The 14,378-nt window shown below is 35.7% G+C and overlaps 1 protein-coding gene across 1 annotated transcript in view; it reads right to left on the bottom strand.

Moving 5' to 3' along the window:
• LOC131841642 (O-acyltransferase like protein-like) overlaps positions 1-449 on the bottom strand; it is a 33,489-nt gene extending 33,040 nt beyond the window's left edge. Inside the window, exon 1 of the mRNA XM_059189967.1 lies at positions 377-449. Within this exon, the coding sequence (XP_059045950.1) occupies positions 377-449 (73 nt within the window). The remainder of the gene's footprint in view (positions 1-376) is intronic.
• Positions 450-14,378: the final 13,929 nt, after the last annotated feature.

Genomic DNA, 14,378 nt, shown 5'->3' with positions numbered 1-14,378 from the left:
GTGTCTATGTCTAACATTAAATGAAAATCCCGTTCATGAACAACTATTGCCGTGCACGCTCGTCATTCAAGTAAGAGTCTTTGCTCAGTAAATATGATTTAACAGATGTTTTGATATAGCTTATAAATCAGAATATCATATAGGCTATAAATTTCACGCGAATTATTTAAATTATTAACCGGGTCTTAACACGAATATTTTATGGCAAATAAAGGTATTTACCTCTCTCGACGCGTCGACTAGGTTGCACTAGCCGTGGTCACGAGCTGACTGACTTAACACGAATATTTTATGGCAAATGAAATACCCGGATAAGACCCGGTTAATAATTTAAATAATGTATATTAAACACGGAAGTTTAAAAGTAACTACGTACCGGTAATGTCGCGAGCTGTCACTATTGCAAACACACAACCAACTAAACACAGCACTATCACTGAGGCGATCATCTTTGTAAATAATCCGTGTATTATACACTTATTATTATTTATACATATACATCGGCTACAGATTTGCCGCTGGAGGTATATAACGTCTTATAACACATAGATAATATATATTTATACTCTTTACATATATCCATATTTATATAACTCAAAGGTGACTGACATAGTGATCTATCAACGCACAGCCCAAACCACTGGACGGAGCCGCCGTCGAAGGGCTGAAATTTGGCATGCAGATAGATGTTATGACGTAGGCATCCGCTAAGAAAGGATTTTGATTAATTCTACCCCCAAGGGGATAAAATAGGGGATGAAAGTTTGTATGAAACTTTGTCAATTTTAAACCGATCGGGTTGTGACTTTGCATGCATAAAGCTACTATGACGTAGGCATCCCCTAAGAAAGGATTTTGATAAATTCCACCCCTAAGGGGATAAATTAACGCGAGCGAAGCCGCGGGCAAAAGCTAGTTGCTGTATATATGACGACGATTAGGCGGTAATTACATAGTCCAATCTGCTACAGTCATGACATTTATTTGAAAAGAATACGAGCTGAGTTTCTTGTCAGTTCTTCTCATCTCGATATCATTCGGAACTGACGGTAGATTTGACATATCATAAGAGTCTGTAATAGACCTACATGAATAAAGATATTTTGAATCTGAATTTGTATTTATGAACATCTTGAATTATAATGACGGCCTCAATGATCTAGCGGTGTAGCACAACGCCTTACTTCCGATGGTCGTGTGTTCGATTCCTCGCATTGCACAAACCTTTGTATTCATGAGTATGATTGTTTGTATCGGTCTGGGTGTTTTCTATGTATAATATGTATGTATTTACGAAAAAATATATATCTATGTATCAGTTGTCTAGTAACCATAACACAAGCTTTAGCTAGCTTAACTTGGGTTTAGATGGCGCTGTGTGAATTGTCCTGAGAAGAAAAAACTGACCTGACAAGCGCAGTGCTGACGTAATGAATACATAAACAAGTTGAAATCATTAAGCTTCAAAAACATCTTATTTTTTCGTTTTATAAGAAATTTCGACGAAGTCCTCGGTGGTTTAGCGGTTTAGCCCACTGTCTTACTTCCTATGGTCGCGGGTTCGATTCCTCGCTCTCGCATATATTCTTTTTACTCAATAGCAATAGTCTATTGGACTATTGATTCGAGTAGCCGGTATCCTTCCCTAACAGAGTATACTGTTAATGCATATGAATGCACCATTTCATAATTATTTAACGAATATGGATTGGATGATGTAATCTCCCCTTACGTGGCCGGTAACCTGATGTTCGTAATCAATCGTAGTCTTGTTATCCTTTGGAGAAACACACCCAACTGGTGAAAAAATGTAGATTAGATAGATAGATATATATATGTACATCTCATATCTCTGATTTATAAACTTTTTGATATGTTATTGTATCTACAATCAGGGGCGGATCTACCTAAGGGCTTTTTGGGCTGCAGCCCAGGGCCCCGAGGATACAAAGGCCCCCAGTCCCCACTGAAACGATATTTAGAATATAAAAAAATATCTAGAATGTTAAAAAATCTATCATAAGGTTGGCAACCCTGAGATCAATCAACCCATGCGAATGCCTTTTTTTTTCTATAGATTTCCTTTCTATAGACGCAGAAAGGAACGGGGAATTTCTGGTCACTTGTTTTTGGTCGGTGTATTTTTTTAGTTGAGTAATATAATTAGGTAGGCCCTTAAGTAGATTTAGCCCAGGGCCCCACAAATTCGCAATCCGCCCCTGGCTACAATAATGTAATCCTTACTGATAACATGTATCTATAGTTTATAACAAGATAACGACGTCTATCCTTGTTAATATTACTAGCAGTTCCCTCGACTACGTCCGCGTGAAATTTATCTTTATTTTTCTAAAAAAAGTACTCTAAGTTACTCCTTATTACATCACCTACCTGCCAATAAAAGTTCCGTTAAAATCGGTCCAGCCATTTCAGAGATTAGCCGGAACAAACAAACAGATAGACAAAAATTGATAATATAAATTAGGATTACGATTTTACAACTACAAGCATATGAATATAAATACGGTACATACACCAAAATAATTTTTTTTTTCAATTTTTGTCTATAGTTTGTTAGTAATGGATATTACACTACTTATGTAGTGTAATAACATAATTAATCACGTTATTTACAGTTTATTCATACTTTATATATTTTGATGAGTTCGAAGTTTAATATTTATGTAATTTTCTAGTAATAAGTATAGTATAAGTAAGGAGCCAACAGAATATCAGCGCTGCAGAGTTATCTGTAGCATTATGCTGAGTTGGCTGCCTTTTCACTTTTGCGGCACATAAAGTCACCTACATTTCTTTTAGTAATTCGTGTTTTTTCTGTATCTCATGTATGTTATGTGTCTGTAATTGTGAATAAAGAATTTATTTATCTAAGAAACGGATATTTCAATATTACAAACAGATCGCTTTGTGTGTTCTACCAAATATACAACGGACTGTTCTGATGAATTGTTTGACATGATGCCTACGGCTACCTTTTACCATCGCACCGCTCGCCATCGACAGGGAATTCATCCCCACACGCTGGAACCTAAGTGGTCTCGGACAGTGCGATTTCAGAGGAGCTTCCTCCCGCGTACACTTAGATTGTGGAATGAAATACCTGCCGAGGTTTTCTCGAGAGACTACAGCATGGGGTTTTTCAAGAAGGGTATATTAAGGTTTCTTAAGGGTCGGCAACGCGTATGTGACACCCCTGGTGTTTCAGGCGTCTATTGGCTACGATAACCGTTTACCATCAGATGGGCCGTATGCTTGTTTGCCACCTAAGTGGTATAAAAAAAAACAGACACTCGCACACAATTCTTTTTATATGTATGAATGTATACAGGACGGTGCACCCGCCTGCGCTAACGGTTTGCTCTGGCGAGACACCAGTGGAGGATGATAAGATGAACCTAAGGTCAGGTCGTTGCTAGTAACCACAGATAACATAGTATTACGAGCACATACTATTAATGGATATTGTAGTTTTGGCGAGTTATATGAAGTTTATACAAAAAATTTTTTTTTCGTAATATTAATACTAGATTTAAAGACAAACTTGCTGTCCCCTAGTATCGTTTAGAAAAAGTCAATAGGTCTTTTATAGGAATAGGTATAAAAATTTACAATAAGATACCAAATGATATACTGGAATTACCCTTAAATAAATTCAAAACATCTGTTAAATCATATTTACTGAGCAAAGCCTATTACGCACTAAACGATTACTTGAATGACGAGCGTGCATGGCAATAGTTGTTCATGCACTGGATTTTCATTTAATGTTAGACATAGACACTTATATATCTAAATATATATAACACAAAGGTGACTGACATAGTGATCTATCAACACACAGCCTAAACCACTGGACGGATCGGGCTGAAATTTGACATGCAGGTAGATGTTAAAAACATAGGTATCCGCTAAGAAAGGATTTTGATTAATTCTATCCCTAAGGTGAGAAACTAAACTGACTTAAAAAAATAAAATAAAATATTAAATTGAGTTTCTTGCCAGTTCTTCTCAATTGGATCCATATACTGAACTGGACGGTAGAAAAAATTAAAATTATAATGTAAAAAATTTGACGTTCATAAGCGGCTAATATGTCCTACATGAATAAATGATTTTTTAATTTGAATTTCTCTTATTTTTTTTTTGTGATTTTTGTACACAAAATGTGACGATGATATTCCCATTGTACCTATAGTAAATAACAAAAATCTAAATATATATAACTCAAAGGTGACTGACTGACATAGTGATCTATCAACGCACAGCCCAAACCACTGGACGGATCGGGCTGAAATTTGCCATGCAGGTAGATGTTATGACGTGCCTACGTCATAACATCCGCTAAGGAAGGATTTCGATTAATTCTACCCCCAAGGGGATAAAATAGGGGATGAAAGTTTGTATGAAACTTTCATCTGACAAAGTTTCATACAAACTTTCATCCCCTATTTTATCCCCTTGGGGGTAGAATTTGCATGCATAAAGCTACTATGACGTAGGCGTCCCCTAAGAAAGGATTTTGAAAAATTCCACCCCTAAGGGGATAAATTAACGCGAGCGAAGCCGTGGGCAAAAGCTAGTAAACTATAAATCTATTTAAAAAACTTAAACTAATATGATACCATCCACAACTTGGCTGCATCTGAAACTGGTTCTGTCAATATTTCATGGAATGTATGTTTAATCTATTTGAAATGAAATGAAATGAAATGAAATGAAATGATATTTATTCAGTAGAAAACTAAAACACACATTAAACAAACAAAAAATAGAATAACAAATAGTGCGAACAATTACATACAAATAACAGTACACAGATTACGTGTGTGCGCGTGTGCGTGCATGTGTATGTCTGTCGAAGCATCCACTGAATAGGTCCGTGCTCAGCATAATGCTGCAGCGGCTGGAGCGCTGCAACGCTGTTTTTCAGCACAAGACCTGGGGTGGTGTATTGCCGTGTTGTACACGATTTATGATATGATACAATACTTAATATATAATAAATTGATATAAATTAATATACATAAATACACATTTAGCTAAAATAGAGATAGTACACAAATGACAAGGCGATAATAGATATAAATACAGTCAAATAAAAGATATACAGGAGAGGGTATATAAAGATACAGATATATAAATTGGTAATGTATTTTTGCCTAGATTGATTTTTGTACCTGCATGAAGTATTTTTTTAGGTGTCGTTTAAAAGTGTGAATTGATTTTAGATCTTGAATAGGTGGTGGTATGTTATTCCAGCAGTGAGTGGCGGCATATTTAAAACTTCCCCTAAATGCAGCTGTATTATGACCTGGAATTTTAAGTGTATTGACATTTAATCGTATCGCGTATTGGTAACAGTTTTGCCTCCAGGTTAATTTATGGTACAGATAATGAGGCTGATTGGATGCCATTATACCGAACAGCAAAGTGGCCAGGTGGAGATTTCTCCTAGCGGTCATTTTGAGAATGTCATTATTATTCAAATATGGTGTTATGTGACTTCTGGGCGGTATTCTAAAACAGAAGCGAGCACAAGCGTTTTGGACTCGTTGAATTAAACGTTCTGTTCTTGATAACAAACATGGTCCATATGCTACATCTCCGTAATTTAATTTTGACAAAACCAGTGAATCCACTAAGCGTTTACGTAACTCCACTGATAGAAAATCGCGCATTTTATACAGGACTTTGAGTCTATAAAAACATTTCTGTACAGTGTTATTAATATGATCCTCGAACCGAAGTCCCGGGTCCATTTTTAAGCCCAAAACACTATTTAACTTTTTTTCATTTTTACGACAACAAAAAATTGCACCATTCTATCACAAACCCCTATTTTATAATAGCGATATTAATTTATATAGCAAAACAACGTTTGCCGGGCCATTACATAGTATAAAACAAAGTCGCTGTCGCTGCCTGTTCGTCCCTATGCTTAAATCTTTAAAACTACGCAAAGGATTTAGAAGCGGGTTTTTTTAGTAGATAGACTGATTCAAATGGAAGGTTTATGTGCATAATACGTGTACATCCGTGCAAAGCCGGGGCGGGCTGCTAGTAGTTTATATAGAGGACGAGTGCACAATGCTAATATTTTTTTTTAAATCAAGCATAAAAAAACTTTACAGACACTGGCAATTATTTGACACACGCATATATACTCTTTTGTTTATTATTAAAGGTTAAATTATGAATATATTAACATTGTTTGCCTTTTAAATTATTTGTCTATGGTCTTTAACCTTTATAATGATCAAACTTATAATTTAAACTTGCTACTCGCCTTCGCAAGGGTGTACATATATTATACATATAAACCTCCCTCTTGAATCACTCTATCTATTAAAAAAACCGCTTCAAAATGCGTTGCGTAGTTTTAAAGATTTAAGCATACATAGGGACGGACAGATAGCGACAGCGACTTTGTTTTATACTATGTAATGAAGTGTATGGTCAAATTGTGAATATATTAATATAGTTAGCCTTTAAAATTATTTCTCTATGAGAATAGATATATATTTGTTTGTCTTTAAAATTATTTGTAAACTTATTATATTGTAAACTTATATCTATACATATAAATAAAATTGGAGTGTCTGTTTGTAATATTGACATAACCGTTTTTTACTACATGCATATGAATATAAATATGGTACATGCACCAAAATAACATTTTTTACAATTTTTATCTGTTTGTTCCGGCTAATCTCTTAAATGGCTGGACCGATTTTGACGGAACTTTTATTGACAGGTAGCCGATGTAATAAAAAGTAAATAAAACTACTTTTATTTTAGAGCAATTTCTTTATTTTAGAAAAATAAAGTTAAATTCCACGCGGACGAAGTCTCGGGCACAGTTAGTTTTAAATGAATTATGGTCGAATATCGACCACTGGGTGACCACAAATAATGTTATGTCACCACCGGATTTCAACTTGAACAACTCGAATAAGTAAACCGTGACACTCTTGAACCTTGAACAAGTTAAAAATAGTAAGTATTTATATATAATTTGTTATTATCTTTAAATTGTGCCATCAAATACATGTCTATACATGTCTACCAGTTATATTAGATTTTGTTGTTTTAAAATATTCCATACGTATTAATTGTTTGTTTGTAAACAGGTTACAATTGGCTGGTGATTAACATAAATGTCAAACCAAACGTAAGTTTATAAATGTATGTTTATCTCACGGATTAGTAACAAAAAAATACATTTTATTGTCTTTTACATTCATATAATGAGTAACTGCACCCGGTAATGCATATATATATACTAGCTTGCTAGCCCGCGGCTTCGCTCGCTTTAATTTATCCCTTAGGAGTGGAATTTATCAAAATCCTTTCTTAGGGGATGCTACGTCATAGTAGCTTTATGTATTAATAGTATCAGCCGGATCGGTTTAGAATTGACAAAGTTTCATACAAACTTTCATCCCCTATTTTATCCCTTTGGGGGTAGAATTAATCAAAATCCTTTCTTAGCGGATGCCTACGTCATAACATCTACCTGCATGCCAAATTTCAGCCCGATCCGTCTAGTGGTTTGGGCTGTGCGTTGATAGATCACTACGTCAGTCACCTTTGAGTTATATATATTTAGATATAAATACTAGCTGTAAAGATGATCTTTACCAAATAATAAAAAAATAATCGCTCTAGCTTCAAAAATGAAAATTTCGGAATTTAATAATTGCACACGTCCTACCATATGTAGGTTTTGAGACAACTTTTATGGCGTATATATACAAATATTTACAGACTTACAGCTGTGTATCTCAAATTCCGAGATTCTTACCTAATTTAAGCTTAAATGACTGGATTAAAAGCGAAGTCCTGCGCGAGGCCGCGGGCGGCGCTTGCGGGGTGAGCTTGGGTAACCACAAATAACATATAATATAATAAATTAACAATATTACGTAGTATATATTAAAGATGAAATCAGACATTACAAAAATGATTTCCGATTTTTTCGATTAGGAGGTTTTAACACCTTCTACAAACGTCGTTGCATGCACATGAAAATGTCTTGTATACACAATCAATTTACATAATATAGTCTACTAGCAGACCCGGCCACGCGTTGTTGTGGCTAAGGTTCTTGAATAAAAATGATAAATTTAAATATATATAACTCAAAGGTGACTGACTGACATAGTGATCTATCAACGCACAGCTCAAATCACTGGACGGATCGGGCTGAAATTTGGCATGCAGGTAGATGTTATGACGTAGGCATCCTCTAAGAAAGGATTTTGATTAATTCTACCCCCGAAGGGATAAAATAGGGGATGAAAGTTTGTATGAAACTTTGTCAATTTTAAACCGATCGGGCTGAGACTTTGCATAAAGCTACTATGACGTAGGCATCCCCTAAGAAAGGATTTTGATGAATTCCACCCCTAAGGGGATAAATTAATGCGGGCGAAGCCGCGGGCAAAAGCTAGTAATATAATATTGCGACTGTAAATTGAGATGTAAGCTGTCCTATCTTTCAAATTGGATCAAATTGCACACAATATGAAAATCAAATTTGCAATCGGCTGAGTAGTTTAGGAGTCCGTCGCGGACGAACAACGTGACACGTAATTTTTATATATAAAGATTTTTTGTGTTTTCGACATTATCACACCATAACTCCAAGTATCCGCAACTAAAATAATACGTATATAATTTATACGTCGATTATTTTGCCAAACTAGTCAATATTTGTTAACAAAACTTGTTTTATAAGACGTAGGGTATATGAGTATGTACTGTATAGCCATAGCAACATAATAATAATCGAAATCGATGAAAAGGATATAACACCAGTCACACCAGTGACCAGGCACACAATAAGTACACACACACTCACACATGCACACACGCGCTCACACACATATACACTCTGCACTTACTTGGTTTCGGTCCGTAAGTGTGGAGAAAACCAGCAAAAGCTGAGAAAAAATAATAATAATAATAAAAATTGCTAAATATACTGATTTGACAATAGAACTAAAAATACAATGGCAGGTAGAAACAGTGAAAACTCTCCCAATTATTATCTCGTCCATAGGTGTCATCCCAGCATCCCTACGCACTAGCCTCAAGATATTAAAACTTCACCCACTTACTTTCATCCTTCTCCAAAAAGCTGTAATATTAAACACTTATAGAATAGTCCGCAAATTTTAGTCTTCCACTTAAAAATTATCCATCCTCATCATTCATCATTTATACTGTCATTGTTTGGTGATTTTTACCCGCAATGATCAGTCTATTACCCCATCAATGGGAGATATATAATATATATATAAAGAAATAAAAGTAATATTAATTTATTCAGCATCATAGTACAGAGTAAAAATATTTAACTCTTAAAAACTAATATTTCTTTACGAGCTAAAAAGGCTCAGCTCTCAGCTGGTGCCACAGCATGTCACTACAGCGCTGATTTTCAGTGGAGCCACTTGAAATAATGAAATAGTATTAATAAGTTGTTGCCCGCAACTTCGTCCGCGCAAATTTAACCCTTACAACCCTTTTTTCGGATTAAAAAGTAGCCTATGTCCTTTCTCAGATTCTAGACTATCTGTGTACCAAATTTCATTTAAATCTGTTCAGTAGTTTTGACGTGAAAGTTAGACAGACAGACAGAGTTACTTTCGCAGTTATAATATTAGTAATGATGTTTAATTCTGATGTATAGAGCTACAGCTCCTTTTGGTATATTTACTTTAATATTTGGCTACATTCCTGAAAAAGTATAGTGGACACAGAGCAACGTACGTCCGGTATCTACACTCGAGTTAGCCCTGCCATAAAGTATGTAAATATAATCTTATCTGTGCTGTGAAACTTTTTGCGTGAAAGAGTAACAAACATCCATAAAACACAAGAACACTATGCATTTCAATAAAATCACAATCTCTATAAATATTATCTGCAGATGTTCATAATTGCTCTATGAATTTTGCAGGTGCATTTTATTTAATTACATTTGAATGTCTGTGGTTTCTTGCCAGTTATTATCAACCAAAACTATAGCCTAAAATAATCTATCTAAATATATATAACTCAAAGGTGACTGACGTAGTGATCTATCAACGCACAGCCCAAACCACTGGACGGATCGGGCTGAAATTTGGCATGCAGGTAGATGTTATGAGGTAGGCATCCGCTACGAAAGGATTTTGATTAATTCTACCCTCAAGGGGATAAAACAGGGGATAAAAGTTTGTATGAAACTTTGTCAATTTTAAACCGATCGGGCTGAGACTTTGCGTGCAAAATCTAATATGATGTAGGCATCCCCTAAGAAAGGATTTTGATAAATTCCACCCCTAATGGGGATAAATTAACGCGAGCGAAGTCGCGGTCAAAAGCTAGTTGAAGTATATAATGCTAAAATATTTATACATCTATACATATATCATATAAGTAAAATTGGTTTGTCTGTTTGTAATATTGAAACAACCGTTTTTTACAACACGCATATAATACGAGGGCTACACTGAAAGTTTTTAGAACTGGCTACTTGAGAGCAATATAATAAAAAAAATTGTTAAAATTTTGAAAATAGAACTCTTTACGCATAGTACTGAGTATATAATTTATTTGTATGTCATGTGTTTGGCGAATTGAAAATAGTCTGTGTAACGTTATCATGAAATTAAAACGAGAAATTTTTCGTGTGATGATTTTTTATAACTTTCGATGTCATCTAAGTCAACAAGAAAGTTATGATAGACTACTATTGGACTTCCACGATGAAGCCCCGTCTCGTGCCACTGTTTACAACTGGTTTAATGAGTTTAAACGTGGTCGCACTAATCTCACCGATGATTTGCGTGAGGGACGGCCTTCTACGGCGACAAAATCCGAAGATAACATCCGTGTTGTGCGGCGTATGATAGAGACTACAAAAGAGTGACCTATTAGCAGATCCGGGCAAGCTTAAAGATTGGTATGAGTCAAGTGCACAAAATCCTCCATGAACATTTGGCGGTCAGGAAGCCTTGTGCCCGGTGGATACCTTATAATTTCACTGAGGCTCAAAAACTCCGTCGAGTTGATTGGTGCCGTGAAATGCATGAAAGATTTAACGGAGGTGACTCAAATTCTGTGTTGGACATAGTTATGGGAGACGAAAGCTGGATTTACTGTTATGATCCCGAAACTAAAAGACAGTCAGCTCAGTGGGTGTTTCCTTCCGAGGAGTTGCCAACTAAAATGAAGAGAGGTCGAAGCATAGGAAAAAAGATGGTGGCCTCGCTCTTTGGAAGAACAGGTTATTACGCGACAATTGTTTTAGAGGATCGAAAAACAGTTACTGCAGAGTGGTACAGTAACAATTGTTTGCCACGTGTTTTGAAAAAAGTGCGTGAGAAACGACCTCGCAGTAGGATCCTCCTTCACCACGACAATGCTTCGTCGCACACCGCCAGGCAAATGATCGATTATTTGGCGACCTCAGACGTAGAACCACTGGGTCATTCGCCTTATAGCTCCGACCTCGTATCTTGCGATTTTTATTTATTCCGAAAAATGAAAGAAAAAGTTCGAGGAAAACGTTTTATGGACGCCGAGGATTCGGTGGCTACGTTTTAGAAGGCCGTCAAAGAGACCCCTAAGGACGAGTGGGCAAAGTGCTTTTCTCAGTGGTTCTATTGGAGGCAGCGATGTATTGACGTGAATCAGTTTTTGATTTTCTAAGAACTTTCAGTTTGACCCTCGTATCAATACGGTACATACACCAAAATAACATTTTTTACTATTTTTGTCTGTCTGTCTGTTTGTTCCGGCTAATCTCTGAAATGGCTGGACCTATTTTGACGGGATCTTTATTGGCAGGTAGCTGATGTAATAAGGAGTAACTTAGTCTACTTTTATTTAAAAAAAAATAATGTAAAATTCCTCGCAGACGAAGTCGCGAGTACAGCCAGTTATAAATATATTTAATTGAATGTTGAATCTCAGCTCACATCTGTAGGTGACAATTATCATTCTCTATGAGGTCATTACAGTAAGTCATTAAAGTACAGTATTGTTAATAATTAGCATATAGAAATAAAATAAACATTGTTTTTTTTTAATAAAATATTTACCGACCTTTGACACTTAAACAAAGACTAACTTTCATGACTATTGAGTTGAGAAATTAACTACCTAACGAGATTTTAGATATTACAACGTATGGTTTTTAAGGGCATATTAAGGTTTCTTAAGGATTGCCAACGTGTTCATGACACTCCTTGTATCTTAGGCGTTGTAGAATACCATAAGGGGATTGTTAGTAATGTGGATTGATGATCTTATTGCTAGCAATGTACCATGTCAGGTTGACCTCCACGCGGTGCCCCCTGGAAACCATCGTGATATTATATATATAGTGAAGTTTGTATTCACACACTTAAACTTAAAAATGTAAAGTAGTAATAAAATTATTTAAAAGAGCAACACGCAAGTTTCTAACACGTTCTTCTTGTGATGAGACAGCTTTCCGAATGAGCGGTAGATTAAAAAAATGTAATGACTATTCAAAAGTGCTTCGATGTAAGTTTATTTGAAAAATGATTTTCTATTCTATTCTATAAATTTTTGATGGATTTGTCACGATGGGCTAACGATCTGACCTCGTGCTCATCTTATCATCCTCCACTGATACCCGCCAGCGTAAACCGTTAGCGCAGGCGGGTACACCATTCCTTTATCAACCCTCAAAAAACTGTTTACGATCAGGTGGGCTGTTTGCATGTTTCCACCGCAATGGGGGAAGGCCCTCGCTTATAGCGGGGTCCTTATCCATTGCCAAGGTCCAGGCTTTCCTTTGTCCTTCGAGAAATATATGTGACGCAAAATAGAAAGAGAAATAATCTTTATTCAAATAAACTCATTACAAACACTTTTGAATAGTCATATTTTGATTCTATCACTCATTCGGAATGCAGATTCGTCACAAGAAGAATGAGCAAGATACTTGTATGTAGCTCTTTTGAATAGATGTTTTTTTATATATAATAATTACAGTATAACAAGTAAGAGGCATGGGATAATTAACATAGTAACAGCTACGCACTCATTATTAGTGCAATTGGATAATATTTTCAGCGGTATGGATTTGAAAATTTTCTATAACAACATTAGTTATCGTTAACGAACTCTTCAATTTTTGCGATTTAGTTGATTCCAGCGCTATACGTATGGACCAGGACTCGACCTGCACTCGTTCGCGTATTAAAAAAAAGCAGGACAAACATGTTTATTTGCACATTTCTATATACATATACATAACACAGATTCAATAAAAATATATTTAACATTTTTTTAAATCGTTTTTTTTTTCTTTGTATATTTTCGTGTTGATTTTGTTCGTTTGCCATTAAATAAGTCTAAGACGGTAAGTTTATGTAACTTGCCACTAGGCAAAATGCCAATCACTGGTTGTTTAAAATTTCTATGACGACCTCGGTGGTATAGCGGTCTAGGACACCGCTTTACGACCGATGGTCCCGGGTTCGATTCCTCGTACGGCACAAATATTTGTATTCATGAGTATGATTGTTTGTATCGGTCTGGGTGTTTTCTATGTATAATATGTATGTATTTACGAAAAAAAAATCTATGTATTGGTATCAGTTATCTAGTACCCATAAGACAAGATTCAGCTAGCTTAACTTGGGTCTAGATGGTGCTGTGTCAATTTTCCTGAGATTATTATTATTATTACTTTAGTTTTTTAACAAGGCCCCGGACTATTGCCTTACGCGAAGCCCCTGCAAGAGCAAGGCTCCGGGCGATTGCCTTGTATGCCACTCCCTAAGGCCGCCATTGGCCACCATCGCTACATAGTATAAAACAATGTCGCTGTCGCTGTCTGTCCGTCTCTATGTATGTATCTTTCAAACTACGCAACGGCTTTTGAAGTTTTTTTTTAATAGATAGAGTGATTCAAGAAGAAAGTTTATTACATATAATCTATACATGTACGCGTGTGCGAAGTCGGGATGGGTAAAATTTAAAAGTGTATATTTACCATAGAGTTCATATCTAAAGCTTATTTGCATTTCTAATCACGAATAACTTCTCACATTTATGTACCTATCTGTTATTCAATTATTCACAATATAACAATTTAATATTTCTAGGATATTACACCTTTGCAGCATTTTATACTAATTTAATTGACACATTATTAAAAACAAACATTATCTATGACTATATGCAATCCTTACTAATATTATAAATGCGAAAGTAACTCTGTCTGTCTGTCTGTCTGTCTGTCTGTCTGTCTGTCTGTCTGTCTGTCTGTCTCGCTTTCACGCCAAAACTACTGAACCGATTTAAATGAAATTTAGTACGCAGATAGT

The sequence above is a fragment of the Achroia grisella genome, unplaced genomic scaffold (assembly GCF_030625045.1).
Source record: "Achroia grisella isolate CSIRO2021 unplaced genomic scaffold, CSIRO_AGI_Agris_v1 utg1866, whole genome shotgun sequence".
NCBI classification, from domain to species: domain Eukaryota; kingdom Metazoa; phylum Arthropoda; class Insecta; order Lepidoptera; family Pyralidae; genus Achroia; species Achroia grisella.
Note: the sequence above shows the minus strand (reverse complement) of the source record. Positions and strands in the feature narration are given on the sequence as shown.